Source organism: Triturus cristatus, chromosome 1_1, assembly GCF_964204655.1.
Source record: "Triturus cristatus chromosome 1_1, aTriCri1.1, whole genome shotgun sequence".
In the NCBI taxonomy this organism is placed as follows: domain Eukaryota; kingdom Metazoa; phylum Chordata; class Amphibia; order Caudata; family Salamandridae; genus Triturus; species Triturus cristatus.
Window position 1 is genome coordinate 106,061,537 of NC_140579.1, and position 25,808 is coordinate 106,087,344.

Below are 25,808 nucleotides of genomic sequence, written 5' to 3' on the forward strand. Positions count from 1 at the left end.
ACCCAATCTAGTGCGTTTCCGCAAGGCACTGAAAACTTATCTCTTCCCCCGTTAGGCTTTGCTTTAGTTGTGTTTGGGTGGTGGTCCTGTGTTTTGTTTCAGCGCTGGGACGCTCAAGGGCAGCCATGCGCTTTACAAATCTCTTTTCATTTCATTTCATTTCATTCATTCATTTGTGTAGTCCAAAGGGAAAAATCTTTTTCACTATATAGTGTCTGGTGCTCTGTCTCTTTGGACGTTTATGAGCCCCTCTCCTTGTTTTTTCAAGATGTAACCACAGGAATACATTATTTGGAACCAAATAAAGGTTCTATGCTTGGAGCATGCAAGAACTGCACTGTATAACAGAAAGTTGTCACAACAAAGTGGTCTCTACAATTTGTACTTTATTATAAGAGTTGTAGCAGTCAGGAGTTACAATACAAAAAGATGTACAGGTATAAAAAACATCTAGACCTTCTTTACAATATGTAACATCTTCCCCCCTAATTTGGGCTTAAATCTACCCCTAGCGCAAGACCCATCAAGGGGTCCTTCAAAGTGCTTTTCCAACATGCTGTCAGCAATGCTGCGGCTAACCCACCGGCTCACAAACCATGTACGACCAGCACTCAAGACCCACCACAGCTACTTGTATGAGCATACACTGACTGCGCTAACACAAAGGGAACTCCCTTTCTTCCCACAATAAACAGATTTAATTTCTTATAAAAACGAATAATTACATCACTTAGCTAGAATATTCATAGAGAACCTTAGACTAAACAGCATCTAGGCATTAGAACAAAAGAAAATCCCCCCAAAATAAAATCCTCTTGAAAATGATTTACAATTCATTTTCCAGTTTGCTAGGAGTATGGGAAATGGGCTAACATTATCCAGAAGAACAATTGTAGAGGTTAGATGGGGCTGGGGTATATGCATGGGGACTATTAAAGAGCGTAAGCTAAGCAGAGGACTGAGGTTTGGCAGCAAATTTCAAGGCTTTCAGATGGAGACCTTTGTCGGTTCGGTGACAGGCTTGGAAATGGAAATCTATTCCAAGTGGTGGAAAACTCTCCAAGATAACATTATCTGCTAGGCCTGCTCCCCTTCAATCTTTTCAGGCTTCTGGAACATTCTGATCAGTGGGGATACAGCCCTGGGGAACCCCTGTCAATGGACTCTTCATCTTCAGTTGGATCCTACCACATCTTAAAGGTGCCATCCAGTGATTGATGTCACCATAGGTCTCAAAACCCAAGCAGATATCAAACCAAGCACAAGTTTTTAAATGATTGCTGTAGGTGATGGTTGGAGATGTAGGACTTCGTAAAGAGAACTTAACTTTAAGGACAAAGCCCACAGAGGGCTTGTCGTGTATCGTTGAGCGGGCTACAGCCAGAGAGTGTCTGCCTGATTGTTTACAGTTCTATACTGGGCTCAGACCAGCTTTGTCCATGAGTGTTTATGGTTGTGTTTGGCTAGGGTGGGGGTGGCCAGAGCTGGGGAATACTTACAGTGAATAGTTAATTGATAGGTTAATTGGACCTTCAAGGTCATGCCTCAGACATATATGGTTGTGCGTCAACCAGGGCTTATATGCATCATTTATTACTCAACAACTTTGAGATCTAAGATGGGTGATTTGAAGGTCTTTCTAGGGTTGAAGCTCCTCTTCCACTGTTTTTTCAGACGTTAGCAAATGATTCTGCCATTTATAAACTGTCTTGATGATCCTTAGCAAGTAACATGTTACAACATCAAACCTGCATGCTTTATGAAGGTATATAATACCCCCTCCCTGCCCTACACGCCCTGCAAACCACCCTCCTCCCTCTCAGGCTCTCTCCATGGTCTCAAATGTTCAGCAACATGACCACCAATGCAGAAATCCCAGTGAGCAAGGGGAATGTGAACACGTTCCCACTGTTGCACAAGTCTTTCTCGCAGCAGGAGTACTTGACGGTGTAGTCGATGGTCCCCAATGTCAAGTCCTTGGTCTTGTTACTGATAGTGTCGCAAAGTGACCTGTCCAAGCACGATTCTTTGGTGAAACTTACAATTTCTCCTAGGGATAAAGCAAGATGAGTGAGTGAATAGAGAAAAAAAGGGTCAACAAAAACAGCTCTTCCACTTCCCACATGGGCAGACTAGTCACCCTTCTAATGCATGGTTGGCCGGTTGCATCAAAGCTTCCAGAGCTGGTCCACCTTCCTCAGGGACAGACTAGACATCCCTCTTATGTACTAAATGTATGATAAGATGGCTGTATCAAAGCCTCTAGAGATAGTCCCACCTGCCCCAAGGTCAGAATAGATATCCCTCTTATACAGTAAACACATGGTTGGTCGGCTACATCGGAGCTCGGAGGGCTGGTGCCTCCTCTCTAGGGAAAGCCTTCTAATGCAGTAAACACTTGACACATGACAAATGCAATAAACACATGGTTAGCCAGTTCCATCAAAGCCTCTAGGGCTGGTTCCACCTACTCCAAGAAGACATTAGACATTTTTCAAATGCAATAAATGCATGATGAGCAACTGCATCAAAGCCTCCAGGGCTGGTCCAGCTCCCCCCGGGTCAGAGTAGACATCTTTGTAATGCAAAATATGCATGGTCGACCGGTTGCATCAAAGCCTCCAGGGCTGGTCCAGCTCCTCCCGGGACAGAGTAGACATCTTTGTAATGCAGTAAATGCATGGTCGACCGGTTGCATCAAAGCCTCCAGGACTGCTCATATATCCTCCCTCACCGCCCACCACCGGGACAGACCGGTCATCCTTGTAATGCAGTGGTAAATGCAGTAAATGCATGGTTAGCTGGTTGTATCGAAGCCTCCAGGACTGCTCCTATATCCTCCCTCACCGCCCACCACCGGGACAGACCGGTCATCCTTGTAATGCAGTGGTAAATGCAGTAAATGCATGGTTAGCTGGTTGTATCGAAGCCTCCAGGACTGCTCCTATATCCTCCCTCACCGCCCACCACCGGGACAGACCGGTCATCCTTGTAATGCAGTGGTAAATGCAGTAAATGCATGGTTAGCTGGTTGTATCGAAGCCTCCAGGACTGCTCCTATATCCTCCCTCACCTCCCACCACCGGAACAGACCGGTCATCCTTGTAATGCAGTGGTAAATGCAGTAAATGCATCGTTAGCTGGTTGTATCGAAGCCTCCAGGACCGCTCCTATATCCTCCCTCACCTCTCACCACCGGGACAGACCGGTCATCCTTGTAATGCAGTGGTAAATGCAGTAAATGCATGGTTAGCTGGTTCTATCAAAGCCTCCAGGACCGCTCCTATATCCTCCCTCACCGCCCACCACCGGGACAGACCGGTCATCCTTGTAATGCAGTGGTAAATGCAGTAAATGCATGGTTAGCTGGTTGTATCGAAGCCTCCAGGACTGCTCCTATACCCACCCTCACCTCCCACCACTGGAACAGACCGGTCATCCTTGTAATGCAGTGGTAAATGCAGTAAATGCATGGTTAGCTGGTTCTATCAAAGCCTCCAGGACCGCTCCTATATCCTCCCTCACCTCCCACCACCGGGACAGACCGGTCATCCTTGTAATGCAGTGGTAAATGCAGTAAATGCATGGTTAGCTGGTTCTATCAAAGCCTCCAGGACCGCTCCTATATCCTCCCTCACCTCTCACCACCGGGACAGACCGGTCATCCTTGTAATGCAGTGGTAAATGCAGTAAATGCATGGTTAGCTGGTTGTATCGAAGCCTCCAGGTCTGGTTCCAGGGACAGACTAGCACTCTTCTAATGAAGTAAATGCATAATCCGCCGGCTGCATCAAAGCCACCAGGACTGGCCCCACCTCCTGCAGTAACAGACTATACACCTTTTTAATGCAAAAATTAATAATCGCGTGGCTGCATCAAAGCCTCCAAGGCCGGCCCACTGCTGATTTAGGACTGTATCACTACATATCATCACAGACTCTCCCTCCTTCCACACCAAGCCAAGGCCTCTATCAGCAAAGATAATACAGTATTGCTTATTACGTCAACTTAAGTCAGCACACATCAGCACAGGTGTGCATGGGCCCTGTATGCTCTAGATGCTGTCTCCCCCATAGCTAACCTTGTCATCTAGTTGTGACTCAGTGTGCAAGCCGATGTGTATGGGTGTTTAAAATCGGAAAACTTAAATTGCGCCTCTCTCAGGGTCCTGTCATGGTTATCGAGCACAACCGACCAGCCCTCATCAGTGTATTCGGCACCACGGAAGGCCTGCCAGTGCCTCCTCGCCTCCCGACTAACATTACAAGAGTATATTGAGTCAATAATAATTTGGTATGAGTTGGAGTTGGCACACCTGGCTGTCCCCAGTGTAAGTATGTACTACCTATTAGAACATTGGAATGTTGGGAGCTCCATCGAAAACAATGGAATGCTCCGGGCTTCTAATGGCAAGTAGAACATTGGAATGTTGGGAACTCTCTTGGAAACAATGGAATGCCCCGGGCTTCTAATGGCAAGTAGAACATTGAAATGTTGGGAGCTCCATCGAAAACAATGGAATGCTCCGGGCTTCTAATGGCAAGTAGAACATTGGAATGTTGGGAGCTCCCTTGGAAACAATGGAGCGCTCCGGGCTTTTAATGGCAATTAGAACATTGGAATGTTGGGAGCTCCCTTGGAAACAATGGAATGCTCCAGGCTTCTAATGGCAAGTAGAACATTGGAATGTTGGGCGCTCCATCGAAAACAATGGAATGCTCCGGGCTTCTAATGGCAAGTAGAACATTGGAATGTTTGGAGCTCCATCGAAAACAATGGAGCGCTCCGGGCTTCTGATGGCTGGTAGAGACCAGCAGCTCCAATATTCCAATGTTCGTTCACAGCTACAGCTAGTGCTGTGAACAAAGGCCTCATGGAGCCCGAGGAGATTAAAATCCCCTTTATTTTACAAATTAGAACATTCTGCCCTCTAGGGGTGGAACGTTCTAATAGCCTTAGAGCCCTCCTTAGTGGGCTTTACCAGCCTTTAAAGGCCCGCTCACTTGTTAAAGTCCCTCACCTTCGTCTCTGGCCTTTAATGCTGGAGCGAGCCTTTAATGGCCAGTAGAGCCCACTACGGGAGGCTTGTGGGCTATAATGGACAACTCTGATATGGAAACTGGGCCAGCACCAAGCACACTGTGTAAAAAGTGACGCAATTGACAATATTGCCAATAGTGTACCGGTCTCAGGGCAACATCCGTACAAAGAACTTCAAAGGGCTTCTTCTTATTGATAGTGGTATTGTTATCATCCTCTATCGTCATGATCCCTCTCTCAGCCCGATGTGACCATTAAGGGTCTCCTTGCCTACTGTAAGGACTGTGGTCAACCTGAGTGATGCTCCATTGATATAAAAGACTATTTAGGCCCAGCGTCTTATGTACATCTTTCCAGATTGCCCACATTCCCTTCCTCGTGAGGGGGTACATTAGTAATGAGGGAGGTTGGGCACAGTATAGTATACCTCGGTCGGGGGTAGTGTGTATCAGACATTTCTGTAGTTAACCAGGAGGGCCGATCCATGGCAGGAAACATAAAGCATCCCAGCTGCGACTGGTGCTGAGCCAGATAGTACACGTAGGCGGTCCCTCTCCCCTGTGACTGCAGGTCGTTTTGCAGGTTTAAGCCTAGGCTTTCTGCATGCCCAACAAAACTCTTAAATATCCTTATTTATAGTCGAAAGGAGAACCTTGCACAGTTGTGCACATGCTGTAAGCAAAGTGGAATCTGAGACGGTTACCATTTTTTACATGTGGGTTCTGCCCCACACGGAGAGCTGTAAAGAGGGCCACCTGTGGAAGTCACAGTCTATTTGTACCATCAACGGCTGTAAATTGGCCATCACCGTACCCTCTAGACCTCTTGTGACCTAGAAGCCCACGATATCTAAGTCCATTGGATTTACATGAAAACCCAAAGTCGCTATGCGATCTTCTAATTCAGTATTTTGTGATCGGTAACGCTTCGCTCTTCAATCAGTTGATCTTATTACCAGAGAAGCTAAAAAATCCTAAATCGGGGACATTAGTTGGGGAATCAAGACTTCAGGGTCGCCGAGTGTGAGGATGAGGTCTTCAGCAGAGAGCAAGAGCCTAATGTGACCAGTAGCCGCATCTATGCCCTGCATCTGCTCACACTGATGGATAGCCACGCGAGTGGTTATCCTGCTATGAGAAATAGGAGTGGGGAAAGCAGACATCCCTGCCTCGTCCCACAGATATGGAAAGGGCTGCGACCCAGGTCCCCCGCAGTCAACCTGTGCGGTGGGATTAGAGTAGAGCCAGAGTGCCTTGCCAAGGAATCCCAGGCCTATGCCAACTCTCCTCAGCATTCTGAACAGAGACCCCCATTGAGTCCTTTCAAATGCCTTTATAGCATCAAAGGACACTGACATCTTGTCATCCTTGTCATCTTGTCCTCTCCAGAGGACGTTTGATAAAAGCCGTAAGTGATTCCTGTCGGAGCGACTAGGGACCAGACCATCCTGAGAGTCGTGTATAAGACTTAGAAAGATTTTCTTCAATCTGGTGGTAGTAATTTGCCCAATATTTTCTTGTCCGTATTGATTAAGGATATTGGGCGGCCGTTCGCAAATTGTATCAGGTCTTGATTGGGCTTCGAAAGTGAGGCTAATGAGAGCACTAATGAGTGTGGCGTCTGTTCGTCGTTCCCGCCTCTGTGAAGTCTGCTCAAGCAGTGGCACCCGCACAGATGTGTTTCATTGATAGAACTCAGCAGGGAAGCCATCCATCCCCAGTGCTCTGTTACAAGGCGTGGCTGACATTGCAGCTGCAGCCTCTTTCTTGGTCAGGAACCTCCCCCTCTAATAGGTGCCTCCCATCATCCGAGAATGTGTACCATACCCTGCCCAGGTGACTGGTGGTTCCTCAGTGCGCCAGCCCTCCCAGGGACAGCAGTTCAACATGAAGGTTTTAAAAATGTTTTATTTACATGTATTCTCCTTCCTCAAAGGGTTGGCTGTAGTTAAATGAAATATCTAGTGACCTGAGAGAAGGGGAAGGATGTATTGCTGGTGTGTTGAACATTCTACTCATTGGCCACTTCAAGAGCTGGGTGAGAGCGAGGGTGGCGGGCAGAAGTGGGAAAAGAACACTAAGGCAGGAGGAGGGCACAGAAATGGGTGAGAGCTCACAAGGGGGGCTGTGGAAGAGAACAGTGGGGTAGAGAGGACCGGAGAGGGAAGGCCGTTAAAATGGGGAGAGTGCAGTACTTAATTTGTGCCGGCGCCCAAAGCTCTACTCAGAAGCCCATTGCTGCAGCTATTAGATGTTGGTACATCGAATACAAAGGCTGCGTAGAATTAAATCCAACAAATGCCTCTTTAATCCGCTGCCAAGCACTCCCCACCCCTTTATTTCACTCTTGCTGGCCCCTGCTTTGTCCCTTGATGACGGTTTTTCTCTTACTCAGTCTTTTCATTGTGTGTCTTTTTCCGTCTCTTAGTCTCAGTAAATGTCTAATGAAGAAAAATAAGTGCCGGTCCCCAAAACTGAATGCCGGTTGCCTCCATCGGCAACCACCAGCTCAAATTAAACACTGGGAGGGCGCAGTAAGGGGAATGGGGAAAGTGAAGGGAAAATTAGATGGAATGGAAGATCTGAGGGAGTGGGAGAGAAGGGGAAGGTATTTTATTCATTTCTTAAAACACTCAGTGCCTCATTAGGAGTCTGGTAGAGTAGGGGTACCACTGCCAGAGCCGGGAAGCACCGGCCCAGTTATACCGGGCTGGATCTGTACCAAGTATTATTTATTATTTTATTTGAAGGTTTCATAGAGCGCGAACAGACCCTTGCGGGTATCAGAGCGCTTTACACATGTTGAAGAACAGAGACAAATACAAGCAGTATTAGGATAGTGGAAATGGGGATTCCCGGATAGGGCGGGATCGCCTCATTGACAGGACGGATAGATCACAAACAGAACCGATATAAGCCAGCCGTAATCATGAGCAAAGTTGAGTCCCGATAGACTTGGAGAGGCGAGTTCCAGCTATCGAGGGCAGAAACGTGTTCATGAGGAGTAGTTTAACTTCTTTCTTTAAAGATGCTGTTGAAGGATTCAGTCTGGTTTCAGGGGGGAGGGAGTTCTATGCCAGAGAAGGCCGCAGACCATGGCAGAATGGACTGTGGGCCATGGCACAGCCCGGGCATATATCCGACCCTCTCCAGCACCTCGGGGGAGCAGCCACTGCACCCCCAAACATCAAGGTAACCTGCCCTGGACAATGGTCCCCGCATTTGGCCTCCATCTGTCTCCTATCACCTGCTTCCTAGCTCCACACTCACCCACATATATGTTCTTATACAGCAGCACATATGTAGATGCACAGTGCATACTATGCTATTTATTACTGTTGTTTTGTGTGAGCAGGGCCATGATTCCCGAGCGGTGAAGCCTCGACAAGTCATTTTGCCCCTCTCCTCACTCAACAATGTTAATAAAAAGAACATTATATTATGTTGATCGGCATATATTGGGTCTTCCATGAAATTATTACGTGTATTTCTTTTTTTTAAAAACTTTTTAACCAAAACCAGGATGCAGAGCGTTACATGTGTGCGGGTAGGTTAAACCACAATGAAGATCCCTTGTGTCTGTACTGTTTCCACGTGTAAAGTAATTATAACATGCAATCTGTGAGACAATAAACAAAGATTTTCTCATGTGAATGTCAAGCTACTATGGTGGTAAATTGGAATCTGACATTTGCACAGTTGTAATAAATGTGTGAATGTGAGTTTAATAGTATAGTTGAGATAAATACCATGTTATTGGGCCACATTTATTTTCACTGCTATGATATATATCACTATAACGACATACATATACAGACATAAATGATCAAACGCAGCTAATAGTTCTGGTGTTACCTTTGAAAGACTTTGATATGCCGCAGACCTGGCCAGCTGCGCAAGTCACATTTTTCCGGATTAGGTTGGTGCAAAGTGCGTCACATTGGTAGCACTGCAGCCCTTCACCTGAGGCAGGAAGGAAAGAGAAGAAAGGAAAGTCAGAACAATAGTGTCCGTGCGCCAAGCCCTGACGGGCTACCAGCAGAAACCCTGGACGGACAGGTGGAGTGGTTCTGGCCAGGAGCATCTTATGCGTCAGGTAAAAGACTCACACTCATGATGAGCCTCAAAGCTATCTAATAACACTGTGTCATCAAGGACAACATGCTCTAGATCGGATCTTTTATTGAGCAATAAATGCATTCTGGTAATTGTAGTCTTGCTGTAACCAACACCAGTGGGACTTGGGGCCAGATTTAGAACCCTCAGTGTTTGCGACTTCCAATTGGTATTTTTTTGCAACTCGCAGATTGCAAGTCACCAACACTGATGTACAACAGTGTCTGGGACACTGTTTGCGATTCCCAAATGTGTAGCAAAGGACCGGCCTCATAAATATTCATGAGGCAGGTTGCATTTTGCGACCCATTGGGAATGGTCTGCACTCACAGGGATCGTGGCCTACTGGTGTCAGTAGACCACCATGTCTGTGACTGCTTTTTCAATAAAGAAGTTTATTTTTTTTATTCAGCCCATTTTGAATAAATTAAAAAAATAAAAATGGAAAGTTTCAGTTTTATTTTTTATGAGCAGGCAGTAGTCCCTGGGACCACTGCCTGCTCTTAAAAATCATTGTCGCTGGCATTCACAGAAAGGAAGGGGTCCCCCGGGGACCCCTTCAAGTTTCCGAATGTTTCACCACCAATTTTAAATTGGTGGTGAAAGGGATTGTTTTGCGAACACATTTGCGCTCACAAAACAATCTTACATCCCCTGCAACTCGCTATTAGGAAGGGGTGCCTTTGGCACGTTCCATACCTAATAGCGACCCACAAAACCTATTTTGCGAGCTGGTATCAGCTGACAGACAAGCACAATAGGTTTGGTACATGCTACAACCCTTTCTAGCTGTCGCAAACATGACGATTTTTCGTTCGAGACCGCTAAGAACGGTCGCTTATCCACGGATTATAGCTCTTTGTGTAAGTAAAGCAGCAGATTGGGGCATTTCACCTCTGCTCACATGGAGGCATCTGGCTATCTTATCTACAAATTACCTGTTTTAAAATCAATCATCAGCGTTTTTTTACTATAATGGATATTAACAAACAGCTCGGAGTGATGCTCAAATTATGCAAAAACGGAAGGAAGAACAGAAATAGGTCGGGAGAGACAGCTGCAAATAAAACTCAAATTCTCCCGCACTGTTGTCTTTCCGCCCCCTAATGTGCCATTAATGGGACACCTTTGAACATTGGCTTTGAACGCGTTCCTTCTTTCACTTGCCCAGCAGGTGTCCAAAATCTCCCTCACACATTTATAATTTAAAAAAAAATCTCCTCTTCGTGGAGAAATGTACATGTTACCCCTCATTACTAATGATATTGTCTGATCCCTGGCAGTGCTCCCCGGTGCGCGGAAGAAGGAATTCTTGCAACGCGGGATATTCTAATGTTATTCCGTCTTTTTATTAATTCAGGGAGGTGGATGTGAAACCAAAGAAATCAGACAGAATTTACCGAAGTTTCTCACTTGTCTACCAAAGGGTTTAAAAACAGAATTCGACCAGCCCTCCTCCAGCTATCCAGACGAGTGGGACATTCCAGACGCTCCCTCCTAGCGGGGTGAGGGTTATTTAGCTGGCCCCTTTCTACGCTAGGCACTGGCGCTGGCGTAACGAACATTGAGGGGGTCTCCCTGCAAGGAACGTAAGGGGTCCCCTCCGAGCTCAATCAAGAGCTCTCCGGCAAGAGTGCGGTGCTGAGGGGTGCCCCCTGGAGCTTGGGCCCCCCGCATCGCGGGGGCTGCGGGGGCCTGTGTTACGCCCCTGATGCTAGGATCTAGCGCCCTCTGCTGGTGCCAGCAGTGGCGCCTCCTGGCCTGGTGATGGGCCTTTGAAGCGAGAGTGCAGACTATGGTGCATACTTTACATTTGTATAAATAATGGAAACACGCAGAACGAGGTGTTATTGGCACCCTACTGGGGAACCAGAAGTTGTAGAGAACTTTTGGTTGGCTCCCTACTAGGGAACCAGAAGTTGTAGGGAACTTTTGGTTGTGTCCCTACTAGGGAACCAGAAGTTGTAGGGAACTTTTGGTTGTCCAAGTGGAGATGTCCAAATGAGTACCAATGAGGGCCAATGGAAGGGGACAAGTTGGGGGTCTTTGTGCTAACGGTCCCAACCCCTATGTCGACATATAAGCCCCAAACTGCTCCTTAACAGAACTAAGCACACACAATCGCTACTAGTTTAGCCTAGTTTACCATTGCTACTGTTTAAACCGTAGGGCGAAGAACAGACTCACCTCCCCACCACCCCCTCCCACGAACCGCAACCCCAGCCTGATTTCCGCTAATCGCGAAGTGTCACCCCAATTCCCTATTCTGACCCGACTGAACCTTGTGATCTGGATACACCCACTCTGACTGCACCTACGTGCCTGAGCGCCCCCGTGAGGCAAAGCACAGCGTGGCCGCTGTGCATAGAACAAGTATACCCAGTGGAAGTTATCTCAGCACAGACCTCCCTGGCCCGACGGCCTTGCCCGAATGTGAAAGGGCTGATAGCTCATGGGCGGCTCTTTCCTTACACAGGGCACTGATTTACCTTTGTGCAGCTGTATTGCATAAGTATATTCTGTTATTGATACCCAGCAGTACACATTTGGCCAGCCTCAAACGTATACCTATAACAGCCAGGCGGCATGCAGCCTTCCACCACCAACCAACCACAAAGGCGCAACAGCAAGTAAGAAACACCAGACACAAGCTTCCGCACCAAGCACAACCCTGGTGTACCATAGAGCTGCCTATCACTTAGTACTTTCGCCTTCCACCCTACAAAGCCACAGAACACGAGGCAGGGTCACATGAGCATTGCCTTCTTGATAGAACACACACTTCCAAGATACACGTATCATTCGCCCTGCCCCAGTAGAACAAGTCTGAGCGAGCTCCTGGCACACAAAATGGCGAAAACATCATTGCAAGTATCAGATAGGCTGCACATTCCAGCCGCCGTCTTGGAACGGGTTAGAACATGTGGCCTTAAACATGCTACACTCTCCCAGTACACCATTGCATCGCAGCTGTACGCTCTACTCGGCCCGGGAAAAGGATTGCCTTTGACCACTGTGGAATCCAACCATGCACACAGCGCACCAGAAAGCCCCCGTCTCACATTTTATTTTCATACAATATAAAAATGATTACACAAAGGACTGGACAAACAAACCTTTACTAGCACAACCGATTGGTCAAAATTCCACAACTGTGTGGAAAGGGTAGTGCGATTCTAAATAACTAGTGTGCCCCACAAATGGTAGATGGGTGCCATACAACTGATGGTTATTGTCAGAAACAATAATAATATTGGAATAATAGAATCATATTTAGATAATAAGGTGCACAATCGCAATGGAAGAGTTAAAATGATGTCAGAGGGCGAAGTAACCACATACACCTATAGTTTTAGTTTGATACAATCATATTTTATATTTTACAAACAAAATTCTATATATAATGAAAAAGAAAAATGTGCGCAGTGTCCCCAGTGAGAAACAGGAACCTAAAATATTGGTGACATAATTGTGACACTATTTTACAAGGTTTCCAAGGTATTAAAACAAGTCGATCATTTAGCAACTCAATACACAATATACAGCAGCTATATACAATAATACGCCATGTTAATGGTTCGCTTTCTTCTGTTGTCAATGACGTTTCGACCCTATGCGTGATCTAGGGTCTCATCAGGACCTATGGATTTAGGGACATCTGACGGGTAGAATGCACAGTCGCGTGAGGTGTATGTGCCAACAGTGGGTGAAGGAGAAAAAGGAAAACGAGATACTCACAAGGGCACCCAGCCGGGTACCCAAGTGAGAGTGAAGGCTGGCACTCCATGGGTAGCTGAGCACTGTTACTGTGTTGATGATACACCGGGACGTGTATGAAGACAGTGATGAGGAACTCTGGAGTTTATTGTTAATTACAAGCGGTGCTGTCGCACTGACCAGTGAATCACAAATGTTCAATATGGTGGTCTGTACCTACATATGGTATTAAGCCCATCTATAGAAGCGAGTATTTGTCATTGAAGACAAATCCTTCAATAATAGCAGTCCTCAAAGCGGTTGATGATCCGCTACGCGGGCAGCATAACAGCGTCAGTCTGTCCCCTGTTGGCCAAATGACTGATGGTAACATAACTGGTCAGGGCATGGACTTAGGTTTCATGGCGCTAGGAGATGTCCAGAACACCCTAAATATACCTTAAAAACCTCATCACTGCTTGACCTTGCTCCATTCTGTACTTGTAAACATTAAGACCTGAATGTCTCAGAATAAAGTATTTTAGTAGGGTGACATACTCAAAACTTCAAAATTGACTATAAGTCCTCAGCAATCAGTGAAACATCAGGAGAGAAGAGATAATCAATAATTCTCCTTGGATTCACAAATTATGGCGAAACCAATCTTCATTCAATATTTGAATGCTTTATTCGATAGACTCAATTTTCTAAAAATAAAACAGGAATCGGCCTTGCCAACACGTTTCGTTCCTTACAGAAACTTCATCAGGGCAAAATCTGTCATCAAAGGGCCAAAAACACATATGTAATCACTATGTGGTAACTGTTCCTAGAGTTAAGGGACATAACCTATTTGGTTATGTTGGCAAGAGAGAAGGAAAGAAAAGGAAGTCTCTGTATGTGGTTCCCAATGGATGGAACTGGGGGAATATCTCCTTTAAGAATTAGTGCCCTCACACACCCTTGCAAGTGTCATGCTTCATCATCGGGCATTGCTACTCGTGGGGGTGGCGCTGCTGTACCCCATGGGCCTCGCGAGAGGGCTCTTTGTTGGAAATCTTTTTAGGAGACGCCGCAGTTGTGCATGCGGGTGTGGGGGCCTAAAAGGATTGGTGCTAGGGTGTTAAAATTACCCCACCAGTACCGTGAGGATGATTTTATTCGTTGGTCCGGGGGGGGAAGGATAAAAGAATTATACAAGGGCGTTGGGGCACCTCTAGTAACAAATAACATAGAGGGCAGGGTATTACTCTGCTGCTACTAGTACCCGTGTGTGACTGTGAGTGTGCGTGTTGGACCAACACGCACACTCGCAGTCACACATGGGTACTAGGAGCAGCAGAGTAATACCCGGCACAACTGTGGCGTCTCCTAAAAAGATCCACATATAGAGACTTCCTTTTCTTTCCTCCTTTTCTCAAATAGGTTATGTACCTTAACTCTAGGAACAGTTACCACACAGTGATTACATGTTAGTTCTTGGGAGCAACAGTGCTGGACCTAATTTTTCCTAAACTGCTCCCTGTCGCCCATTCTTTAGTGTCACACCAAAAACACATATCACATGGCAGTTCCTAGATATTTGAAATATTAAAAAAAAATTCATCATTCCATCAAGTCTCATCAGCATCTGTTGTTTTTCTAGACGTGAAACAAGTGTAGGAACCTCTGGATTAGATACTTTTACTGCGGAGGATTGAACAGCCCGAGGTGCCAATAAGTCTTGCAAGTTTAATAAGCAATGTGTACGTTCGGAAATGGAAGGAGAAACTCGATTAAACCTCCTTATACTCAAAACGCCTCTAAGCTCCTCTTGGCCAATTTTCACTTAGCTCCGAAAATGCCACTGCAAGCCTCATCTATTTACATTGGCTTGTCAGTGAGTCTAGAATAACATTCAAACTGAGATATCTAGCCTACAACACAGTCCAAATTAACTCTCCGATCTACCTCTCTAATTTTCTCAAATTGCCTGGCAGCTGAGAAGCCTACTGAGTGAAGACAAAATTCTTCTGGAAACCCCAAGATACAAAATGCCCCCAGGCAGTGCCCCGTACATTCTCAGGACCTGCCACTCTCTCGCGTGCTCGGAGTTATTGGCGTGCGGCTATTCACGGGCCCACGGTCGTGAGATAACTCGGCGGTTTACGCGCCTGCGGCAGAGATCGGCACTCTACCTTCATTTCATAAAATGTGTCCAGCTGAAGATTGCTCAGTAGGTTGAGCGTTTACTGTAAAGATCTCCAGCATGTAAACTGAACGACGCTAGTTTGACCCCCAGTGGCATGTCGCGTAGGGCTGCTGAGTGGCTTGAACCCCCTAGAGAGAGAGAGAGATGCATGCCACCTGCTCTCTGAAATATCTGGAAGGTAGCGCAGTTGATTTAGCGCTTACAACTTTCATCACGATTACGTAGACTGAGGGTCCTATGTACAAGCCCCTGTCGCCAATGGAACATCACTTTTAGTGACATTCCTGTGGCGATAGTGGCCTTGCCTTATTTACAAGGCAGCATTAAGTCGCTTAACGTGGCTTAACGCTGCCTTGCAAAGAAGGCCCCCTTTCACGCTACACTTAGCGTGAAAGGGGTGGACAGTGGGTGTTGCGGTGGGCGTTCCACCGCAACACCCATTGATTTTTGACACTGCCCCCTATTTACAAGGGCAGCGTGAATAGGAGGCAGCGACAAAATTAAGACCAGGGAAAACCTGGTCTTAAGTTGGTGAAACGAGGAGAAATGCTTTATTTCTCCTCGTTTTTGCTTTTTCCATGTGTGCTGCCTTGTACAAAAAGCCTTGGATCGTTTATGGTCAGGAAGGTGCCCCTTCCTACACATAAACAATCCTTAAAAAAATGACATTTTGTAACTTCCATTTGTGCTGCATTAAGCAGCACCCCTACAAGTGACAAAATGGGTTTTCAGGATTGTGTCTGTGCAGGAAGGGGCACCTTCATGCACATAAACAATCCTCCCCTGCACGCAGACACCCTTGCACTCTGGTGCAAGAGGGCCTGCGTTGGCGCTACACTGGTAAGTGCAGCGCCAGCGCAGGGGGAAGCGCAGGGCTGCACCATATCCTTGTAAATATGGTGCAGCCTTGCGTTTCTCATGACGGCTAACGCCTCACTCCGCCACTTCCTCGTACAAATGCCCCTTAGTTTGATTAAAGATAGACCCCTTTATGGGTGGGTTCAGCCACTGTTGTGGAGGCCAGTCTGCAGGAAATCATTTTAAATTCCAGTTCAGCTAGCACAGACTTTCATCATTACCCAGCCAATAAAATGAGCCTTTGAATTCAGAAACGAGCATCCGCCTCAATTGAAATCTTCCGTATTAACGAACCCTTTCCCGGTGTTTCACACTGCGCCTGCGCCTGCGCCTGCGCTTCTCACATCCGTGGTTCGCCTCCATCTGTTTATTTCCCAGGCGTGGTTTGCTCTTGTTTTTTAATGATGTTTCATTTGTCCCTTCAGTCACATGCCTCTGGCGCAAGCCGAACAGGTGAAACTCTTCCCTGGCCGGGCCGCACCCTATGGCTCGGCGTCTCACGTGCACGGGGGCCTGGGGCAGGAGTAAAGGTGGGGTGCGGGGCGGGGCGGTGGTAAGAACCGGGAACCATTCCCCCGTGCCAGCTCTGTGAAGGGAGATTGCGAGGTGTCAGTGGCGTAACGCAAAATGATAGCCCCCCCCTCTCCCTCGCAGAATGTGATGAGAGGCCCCCGTGCCTCTAATATCTTGCACTGACTGGGGTCCCCCTGAAGAGCTGCTTGCCCCCCTGCCCACGTGCCACAGGGCAATCTGCCCAGTGCTAGTACTTCATTTAGTGCTAGGTTTACTTTGCATCCTGGTACATGTAGTCCTGAATTCTCAATTAAGTGGAGGTGATACCTTTGCAGTGTACACATGCAGAACCACGAGTAGCAAAACGCAAAGCAAGGAAGGTTGTGAAACCAGGCCTGGCTGACATCTCCCACATGACAGGGGAAAACTTGAGAGCTCGATAACTGGAGCAAATGAGCCACACATTCACTCTTTGGCCTCTCTGGGATGAGATGGAAGCTCATTCCGAATGCTGCTCACACACTGGCTTCTCTGATACAATCGCATCTAAGGGTGAGCGAGGAGAGGCAATGAGTGCGATGGTGCAAGCCAGGGTCATCTCTGGTTTACTGGTTCACGTGCATTACTCAAGTGGGGCTTCACCCCGCTCAAATGACCCTTTACCCAGTGACTCGAGAGATCAGTGCGATTGGTATTTTACCCGCATTATTACTATTATTATATTGTGCATAATTAATTACAAGCGTTATATGTAATGACAATTCATATAAGCAACAAACGAGTACAAGGTAAACATCTTTAAATAAAGTCAGTTGATCTATTAAAAAACAATACTTCTGCTGTTAAAAACATTTAAAAAATACTTTCTGCGTAAAAACCACTACAAGCACAGGGGATGCCAAACTCTTAAGAGCATAAGCCACGGCGACAACTGCGCTGCTCCACACAACTTACACGGGACTGGAAAGGTGCTATAGAAAGTGCTATAGGAAGCTCTGTTATGTTATGTTATACGGTATTTGTAGAGCGCAGTTTTTACTCAGAGGAGCATCATGGCGCTAAGCGGATCCCTAACATGCAGGGTGGCTGAGACTGGAAAGGGAATCAGATGAGTGCTTTGCGTAGAGTGCTAGGGGCCGTAAAAAGCCAGGTTGTCAGAGTCTTCCCGAAAAGGGTTTCTGACTGAATGAAACATAGGTGATCGGGCAGTTGGTTCCAGGCCTTAGTCCCTATCACTGCGATTGATTTCCCCCATTTTGAGACACATCTGAAAAAAGGGGGTTTAATCGTTTTGCGTTAGACAATCTGAGAGTACGGTGTGGCACATAGTGTGCAAACCTAGGCCGAAAGTAATGCGGGCCTGAGGAATGAAAGATTCTAAAGGTAATTATCAGGATCTTAAACAAGATTCTTTTGTGGCTGGGTCGCCGTTGCAGTGCTTCCAGTGCAGCAGATGCGGATGAACTCCTGGGCCATTTTAGTACTAGTCGGGCCGCAGCATGTTGTACCATCTGTAGTCTATGAAGGACCGACTTATTAGTTCTTGCATAAAGGCTGTTGCCGTAATCCAATCTGTAGGTGATTAGGGCCATTGCGACTGCCTGTCTAGTCGTGCAGGGAAGTAGGTAGGAGAGCTTTTTAAGTGACCTTATCAGATGGAAGCAGGTTCCAGCCACTGCTAGGGATTGATGGTGGAAGGAAAGTGCGGAGTCAAACTCTACCCCCAGATTCCTGGCTACTGCTACTGTATGGGGGAGGGGGAATGTCAGAGGGACACCGTAGGCTAGGGGAGAAGATGTTCGTTCTCCCTAGTGACAAGATTTCAGTTTTTTCTGAGTTACATTTTAAGTTATTTGTTTTCATCAAGTAAAAGACTGCTGTGAGACATTGACAGAGGTTTTTCTCAGCCAGTGTGGTATTTTTTTAAATCTAAGACCAAGATCAGCCGCGCATTGTCTGCGTATGAGATGGTCTCGATGTTAAAGGACAATATCAGACTAATCAGGGGTGACATATAGACGTTAAAGAGTGCTGGATTGAGAATACATATATATGGGATATGTTATCTGTAGGTTTATAGTGATCTACAGATAATATACCAAACTGACTCTGCCCCAGCTCTGTAGGCTTCAAGCGATACCATTCTAATGAGAAATCTCCCAATATCCTCCTCTTTCCATAGACTTAGTACAACTATTAGTTGCACATTGGTGTGACTCCTCCTATACATCTAGAATGACTATTAGGTGTAAACAGTGAGCCACGGTCTATTTACATAAGATACATAAGGGGACGTCGCATGCTATGTTGACGCAGGTACCCTGGCTCTCCTCCCAGCGTGGGTGGGCATCACAGAAATACTATTAGATGTATGTGGGGGGTGAATATTATAGAGTTAATGGAAGGACTCTTAGGTTTATGACATTAATTGTCATGCTCTTTACATAAGAGTATTTGTCTTTAGCAGGAAAAATACCAGGAACTCCGTTGTCCTGATCCTACTCTCTCCATAGACATATAAGAAAGACTATTATGCCAGGAAGCAAATGACAAAAATAAAACAAAAATTGCTTTCCCACCATGAGTTTAGAACGAAAATAAAATGCCTACCTCGGGTTTAAAAAACAGAACAATCATTGGCAATAATAAGTATCTGCCTGGAAGCTTATTGGCTTTGCCACTTGGTTGGCCACCGTGAATATGTCATGTACGCTCATAATCGTAGGAAAATGCATCTCTGCTTCTGTCTCCCTCATTGATCTGGACATATGGCATGTACGCATCTGTTGCAGCACCCTTGTATGGATTTTGTTACAACTTACGGGAAGAGGTGTGGCGCCGCGGCCAGGGCGACGGACTCCGGAATCTGGGGATCACTGTTCGATCCCCGGCGCCGGCGGCAGATTAACCCAGCACCATGTGACTCTGGGCAATAGCTTGCTTAATTTTCCTGACGGCCCCTAGCGCCTAGAGACCCTTACGGGTGAGTGTTCGCGCTTTACAAATGTGGATATTATTATTATTTTTTAAGAACCCTATTCAAAGATGGCTGTCATTGGTGTGCATGAATCGCGGCGGCCATCTTGGAATGTATGACATATAAATATACATTTCAAGGTGGCAGAGAGAGTGGGAGAGAAAATGGCCCGTCGTGCACTTCTATACAAGATGTGATGTATGAGAGACCACTGACCCGCTGGTGCGATATGATCTCACCTGTTGCCCATTGCAACACACATCTGTTGTGTGGCAGGAGACAACAGGTCAGGCTACATTCCTTCCCTGGCTAAGCAGACCCTAGCACCAAAGTTTTGGAGGAAGGGACAGAGTCCAGAAGCCGCAGTGTTAAAGAGATGCCTCTCTTCCTTCCACACTGGCAACCTGTGCCTCAAAACCCAGTTATATCAAATAGCTGCAGGCTCCTGACCTCCAGCAGAGAAACAATGGTCCGAGGCAAGTGTCTGTCCATAAATCTGGCTGTCCCCATAAATCAAGTGCAGGTTTTCACTTTAAAGGGCGAATGTCTCCAAGATGGGTTTTTTTCAGCATGCACACAATGATAGTAACTCAAAAAGTATGGCGTTCGAGATCCGCCTGAGGCCGGATTACACAGCAAGTCCTGGCATGCTTAGTGCTGTTGGAAGAAAACGCAGGACTGGTTAAACATCATTCTGTGGACCTGGGCCAGTTGGCAGTTCCTCGTATGTTGTACAGCGATTAATTGGTACCACCCTAGTATGGAGGCGGAAACAGCAGAATCCAAAATGGTGCAAGATTCTGTGCTGATGAAGACCAGCGACGGCATGGGAGTGGTCCGTGGAGAAGAGGCTGGGCAGGCAAGGGCAAGCAAGGATAAAAAAACAGCTTGTTTAGAAAGAGCTGAAGGCCAGATGTCACCCAATCACTGGAGGAAGAGAGAACAAGTATATAGGTTTCTGACAGACTTAGAAAAGGAGGAGGGGAAGTGACCTGACGTCCCAGAGGCAAAAGCTATCAGTGAGAGGAAGAGGGTGAAAAGAGAAACTGGGGGAACCAAAGCCAGATGCTTGAGGGACTCCACGGTGTAAGGGGAAAGAGCCTGGCGTTTTCAGGCGAGACAAAGAAAACAAAGGCTGGGGCAATGCGAGAAAAAGCACAGGCAGGCCTGGGAGTGCAACAGACCAAGGCCCAAAGCAGCTAAGAGAACCAGCTTAATGACAAGAGAAGATAATTTAGAGATGTGGGAAGGAGAGTCCAACATTTCATCTGGGACATAGCCAATGTGACCCTTAGGGTGCCAACTAGGTCTGGGATTGAAGGTGAGAAGGGCAAGGAAGAACCAACCCTTATGGTAGGTGTAGGAGAGTAGGGTCTGCTATCCTATGGTCACCCCAAATTTTTGCTTTTTGCTTCACTGGTTTTTGACATATTGAGGCTGTGGGCCTGCCAATCAGACCCCCAGCCTGCTGTTCTCTCTACTAAATTAAAACTATGCACCCTAGGTGCATAACCAATTGGAAGTGGATCACCCTGTCAGCCCCTGTACCAGTGTACACTAGGTACCCAGGGCATTGGTGTACCCAAGGCCTGCCAGGGGCTGCAGCATGTATTATGCCACCCCAGGCTTGGCCTAACAATCTGACACAACTGGCTGATCACTCAGCTGGGGTAAGTTGGTGTAATCACCTCTTACTTAGGTGTAGTATACCTATACCTAACCTTAAATGGGACACCTGGTAACCTCTAAGTCACTCCTATGGCAGGCCTTAACAATCCTGAAGGCAGAGTGCTTGGTTCCATGTGAGATGGTGCTCTGGCATGAGCTGAGCCTGTCTGCAGTGGTCGGAACAACTTCCTTCTACTGTTTCCAGATATCGTCATACCATATACTCTTAAGTGCATTATGAACCTCGCGGTTAAATGCTATCTTTGGTTTGGCTTTATCAAAACATGTCGAGTAAGGTGTCATACGAATTGGAATACTAACCCCTCGCCAATTCTGGCGACGGGGTTAGCATTCCACCCTTCTAGAGGGACACGACATGTACAGTACCTGAAACCCGGGTAAAATCAGACATAGCCTCAGCTCCACAAAATGGATGCTGCCACCACAGACACAAGTCTGCCCTCCTGCTGCTGGGAGTCCTTCCAGCTTGGGAGGTGTGGACAAAGGGTTTCCTGCCAGGGGAGGTGCGTGCACCACCCCAGACAGGATTTTGTGTATTGGTCAGGTAGGGCTTGAAAGAAACCAGACATGCCTGTGGCTCACAAGGAGCCTCGGTGCATATGCCAGTTCAAACCGGTCCTGGGGCACACCAGTCCCGGGCCTGGGGCGAGCTGGACAAAGGATTGGGGGTGTAACCACCCCCCTTCCTGGTCCCACCCTTAGGGAGGGACCTAGCAGGTAGTCCGGCCCCTAGAATCCGAATAAAGGTAGGAGCTGTGTCCTAAGACTTTAGACATCCTGGAATCAACTTGAAACTAAGAAGAAGACGGGAACTTCGACATTCTGCTGCACAGAAGACTGAAGAAAATCTCCCCTGTGGTCAGGGAGTGACCACCTTGCTAACGCAAGCACCATCCAGCGAATCACCGTCTGCTTTGCCGCCGCCTCCCGCCGGAGCCCGAGCCCAGAGACTGACAAGACCTGGACCTCCAGACCTCTCACCGCCCGATCCACAGTCCCTGAAAAGAGGAGACCCGTGGAGGCACCGAGACACGTGGAGCCAGCCATCTTGGAACGACTACGACAAGCTGACCAGTGCAACAACCGAGGCTCCCTCCAAGTTGTGCTTTGGGTCCTGAGAAGCCCAACCCTCGAGCAGCATCTGCACCAAAGGTGAGCCCTCCAGCATCTCCACGATCTGCGTGGGGCCCTTCTGCATTTTGCCACTCGACGCGCCTAACCGGTTGCTGGCCCGCTGGCTAGTGGCCATCTTGGCGACGAAATCTACGACAAACACCGCTGGTCTGGTTGCTCCAGACTGGCCCTTGCTCCCCTCCAAAGGAGCAATCCATCTGACCTTGCTGGTCAGAACCAACAGCTGATTTCCGAATCCTCCTGCAATTGCTTTTGCCAAGGCTTGTTTGCTTCGATCAAGTCGCCGACACCGCCGACAGCGAGAGCCTGCGTGGGACAGCTCGTGAGCCGACTCCTGGACGTCGTCGACCTTCAGGGACCACGTGGCTGCGGAGACAAGCTACCCCTCATCACCTGTTTGCACCCGACATCGCCTGGTACCCACCTGGTGCCACGCTGGTCACTGGCTAGTGACTGTGAACACTGTCCCCTCTGCTTACAGGTCTTCAACATCTCCGATCCACTCTTGGATCCACTGCATCTCTCCCGGACCGACCGCCTGCAGCATCTTTGTCTTCAAGCTCCACGGAACAGATAGAAGAAACCCGACGCACTTTGAGGCCTATGCACCCGCTTCCTGTGGGTGAGGTAAAGCTGGTACTCCGGTGCCCATGTGTAGTAATACATCTCTAGTGCCTGTGTTCCAAATCTTAAGTTCCTAGTCAACCCGGAAGATCTCCTTTGCAGTAACTTTGTACTTTTTACGCACCCATTGAAACCTATGGGAGCACGCGTGTGACTATTTGCTCTGCACACGCCACCCGTGGACCTCCTGGTCACTAACTGACGTTAGCTCCTTGTAGGCCCAGCGATTCTAGAGGCCCTAGGCCTTTTCCCTTTTCTGTTCGTGGTACTTATACCACTATTTTAGTATATGGTTTGAGTGGCCACCAGGGCCTATCCATATAAAGTGCAACTTCTGTGTATTCTGTGATAATCTTGTTTGACGATTTGTGCTCCTGTGCTCATAAAGAGACTAGGGGTCACTTTGAGAAATAAATACATATATATTTTGAATATATATCTGTGTGGTGTCCTTTCATTGGTATAAAAGGGGGTTGCATTTGGTAAAACAGCTGGCTTAACACGCTTCACGAGTTTAGCCTCAAAGACTGCTTAGCCTACGCTACCACTAGGGCAGCTAGTCCGAAAAGGTTGACTTACAACCACACCATAAGGGTTGCTTGGCATGGTACAAGGTGATCACTTTAACTAGTGAGCATCATATACCAGGCCAACTTCTCACAGTAGGCAAGAGTGCCATTGGTGAGAAGGCTGGATGGCAGAACTGATTACCCCAGGCTTACATGACTAGCAGGAAGTGTGGGCAAGGGGACTGAGGAATAACATAAGAGAACATTTAAACTTATGAAGATTTCTCTCAAGGAGAACCAACTGGGAGCAAGGCACAGACGGTCACAACTGGGTGTAGGGGACCCTTCTCCCCCGGAAGTGCTTCTTTCTTATCCCTAAGAGTTTCCAGGTCAGAGAAGAGTTGTTTCCAGGGACTTCGACAGTGGTAGTCTACCTCGTCATCATGTTTACAAACCTTGGCCATGACGCGCTCATGGTGAGACCCCATCGAAGGACATCTTCCCAAGTCTGAGAAGTGGACCGAGGCGTGGTGACCTGCCACTATGGTGTGACAGTTCGAGGGTGATCTATTTTTGTCTCAAAACAAATTAAAAGGGACACAGTAGTTCACTGCTAATGAGCAAGTTCACAGACAGACCACTACAGACGTATATTATTCACAAGAATTACAGAACGTTTGCAAGACAAAAAAGTATTTACTCTTTCATACTCCCTACTCCAAACACATGCAGTGTTGGGATTCACGTGCCCACTTCCTTCTTCCATCAAGGCAGCACAAAGTCTTGTGTATGGGGGGGCAGGACAGACAGCTTCCTTTAGAAGAAAGATCTGCGGAGCTGTTGCATGGTCATTGGTCGTCTGTACATATCCTTTGGACAACCGCCCAAGAATAAGGGTTTGTTGACGGGGACCCAGGGAACAAAGAGCCACCTTGGGCATGTGAATTGTCATCAGCAGAGTGACAGAGCCATCTCTGACCTCCTTGTCAGTCAGACCTTTTGCATATAAGACTGAGTGTGTGCATGCAGCTTATAGAGCCTTAATCTGGTTACAAAGTAAAAGCGCTGTACACAGTGGGGTTGTATGGCAGGTACTTCTCCTTGCGGCGTGAAGAAGCATGCCGGCAGGCAGGCTCGACCACGTGAGTCGAGGCACTGCGCTCCGTTGACCACTTGGTCAGTTTGTGCATCGGTACCCCCCGCTTTTGTTGGGCATAGTAATGTCTACAAGCAAATGGGATACAAGCATCTTTTTCAATTTTGCTACTATTACTATAATCGTCAGTACTATTTTGCTTTTCAACCAAGGGTAAAGGAAGTGCACACTACCATTGCAAGAACGATAACAGCATTTTCTTTGGGGGTGGGGGGAGTGGATAGCACAGCCATTGCAGAGAGCAGCGACATATCCTGAGAGTTCAGTATGTGGATAGCAAAGCCATGAGAGTAAGGACAGACCCTGAGTGTTCAGTATGTGGCTAGCACAGCCATTGCAGAGAGTAGCGACAGATCCTGAGAGTTCAGTATGTGGATAGCAAAGCCATGAGAGTAAGGACAGACCCTGAGTGTTCAGTATGTGGCTAGCACAGCCATTGCAGAGAGTAGCGACAGATCCTGAGAGTTCAGTATGTGGATAGCAAAGCCATGAGAGTAGGGATAGACCCTGAGTGTTCAGTATGTGGATAGCACAGCCATTGCAGAGAGTAGCAACAGACCCTGAGTGTTCAGTATATGGATAGCACAGCCATTGCAGAGAGTAGCGACAGATCCTGAGAGTTCAGTATGTGGATAGCACAGCCATGAGAGTAGTGACAGACCCTGAGTGTTCAGTATGTGAATAGCAAACCCATGAGAATAGGGACAGACCCTGAGTGTTCAGTATGGGGGGCTCTGTTTGCTGTCTGCTGTGCCTATCGTCATACCTTGCCACACGTTCCTGGTCTATCCTCCTGGCGCCTATCTCCCCTGCCGCTGCCGCCGTATCTGCATATCTGCGCGGCCGCAGTGAGGACTACACTTCCCAGTTTCCTTCACGGCAAGAAGCCGCTCACGCCTCTTCCGCGCCCGGAGGCGCATTAAACCAGAGGAGAGCCCCGGTGGAGCGGGGCTCTGTTTGCTGTCTGCTGTGCCTATTGTCATACCTTGCCACACGTTCCTGGTCTATCCTCCTGGCGCCTATCTCCCCTGCCGCTGCCGCCGTATCTGCATATCTGCGCGGCCGCAGTGAGGACTACACTTCCCAGTTTCCTTCGCGGCAGGAAGCTGCTCACGCCTCTTCCGCGCCCGGAGGTGCATTAAACCAGAGGAGAGCCCCGGTGGAGCGGGGGCTCTGTTTGCTGTCTGCTGTGCCTATCGTCATACCTTGCCACACGTTCCTGGTCTATCCTCCTGGCGCCTATCTCCCCTGCCGCTGCCGCCGTATCTGCATATCTGCGCGGCCGCAGTGAGGACTACACTTCCCA

The 25,808-nt window shown here is 47.7% G+C and overlaps 1 protein-coding gene across 1 annotated transcript in view; it reads right to left on the bottom strand.

Moving 5' to 3' along the window:
- Positions 1-366: 366 nt before the first annotated feature.
- The window catches only part of LOC146869662 (uncharacterized), a 35,264-nt gene continuing 9,822 nt past the window's right edge, over positions 367-25,808 (bottom strand). Inside the window, exons 2-3 of the mRNA XM_085609892.1 lie at positions 8,895-9,002; positions 367-2,050 (exon numbers count right to left, since the gene is read on the bottom strand). Coding sequence (XP_085466018.1) covers positions 1,839-2,050; positions 8,895-9,002 — 320 coding nt within the window. The 3' untranslated portion in view covers positions 367-1,838. The remainder of the gene's footprint in view (positions 2,051-8,894; positions 9,003-25,808) is intronic.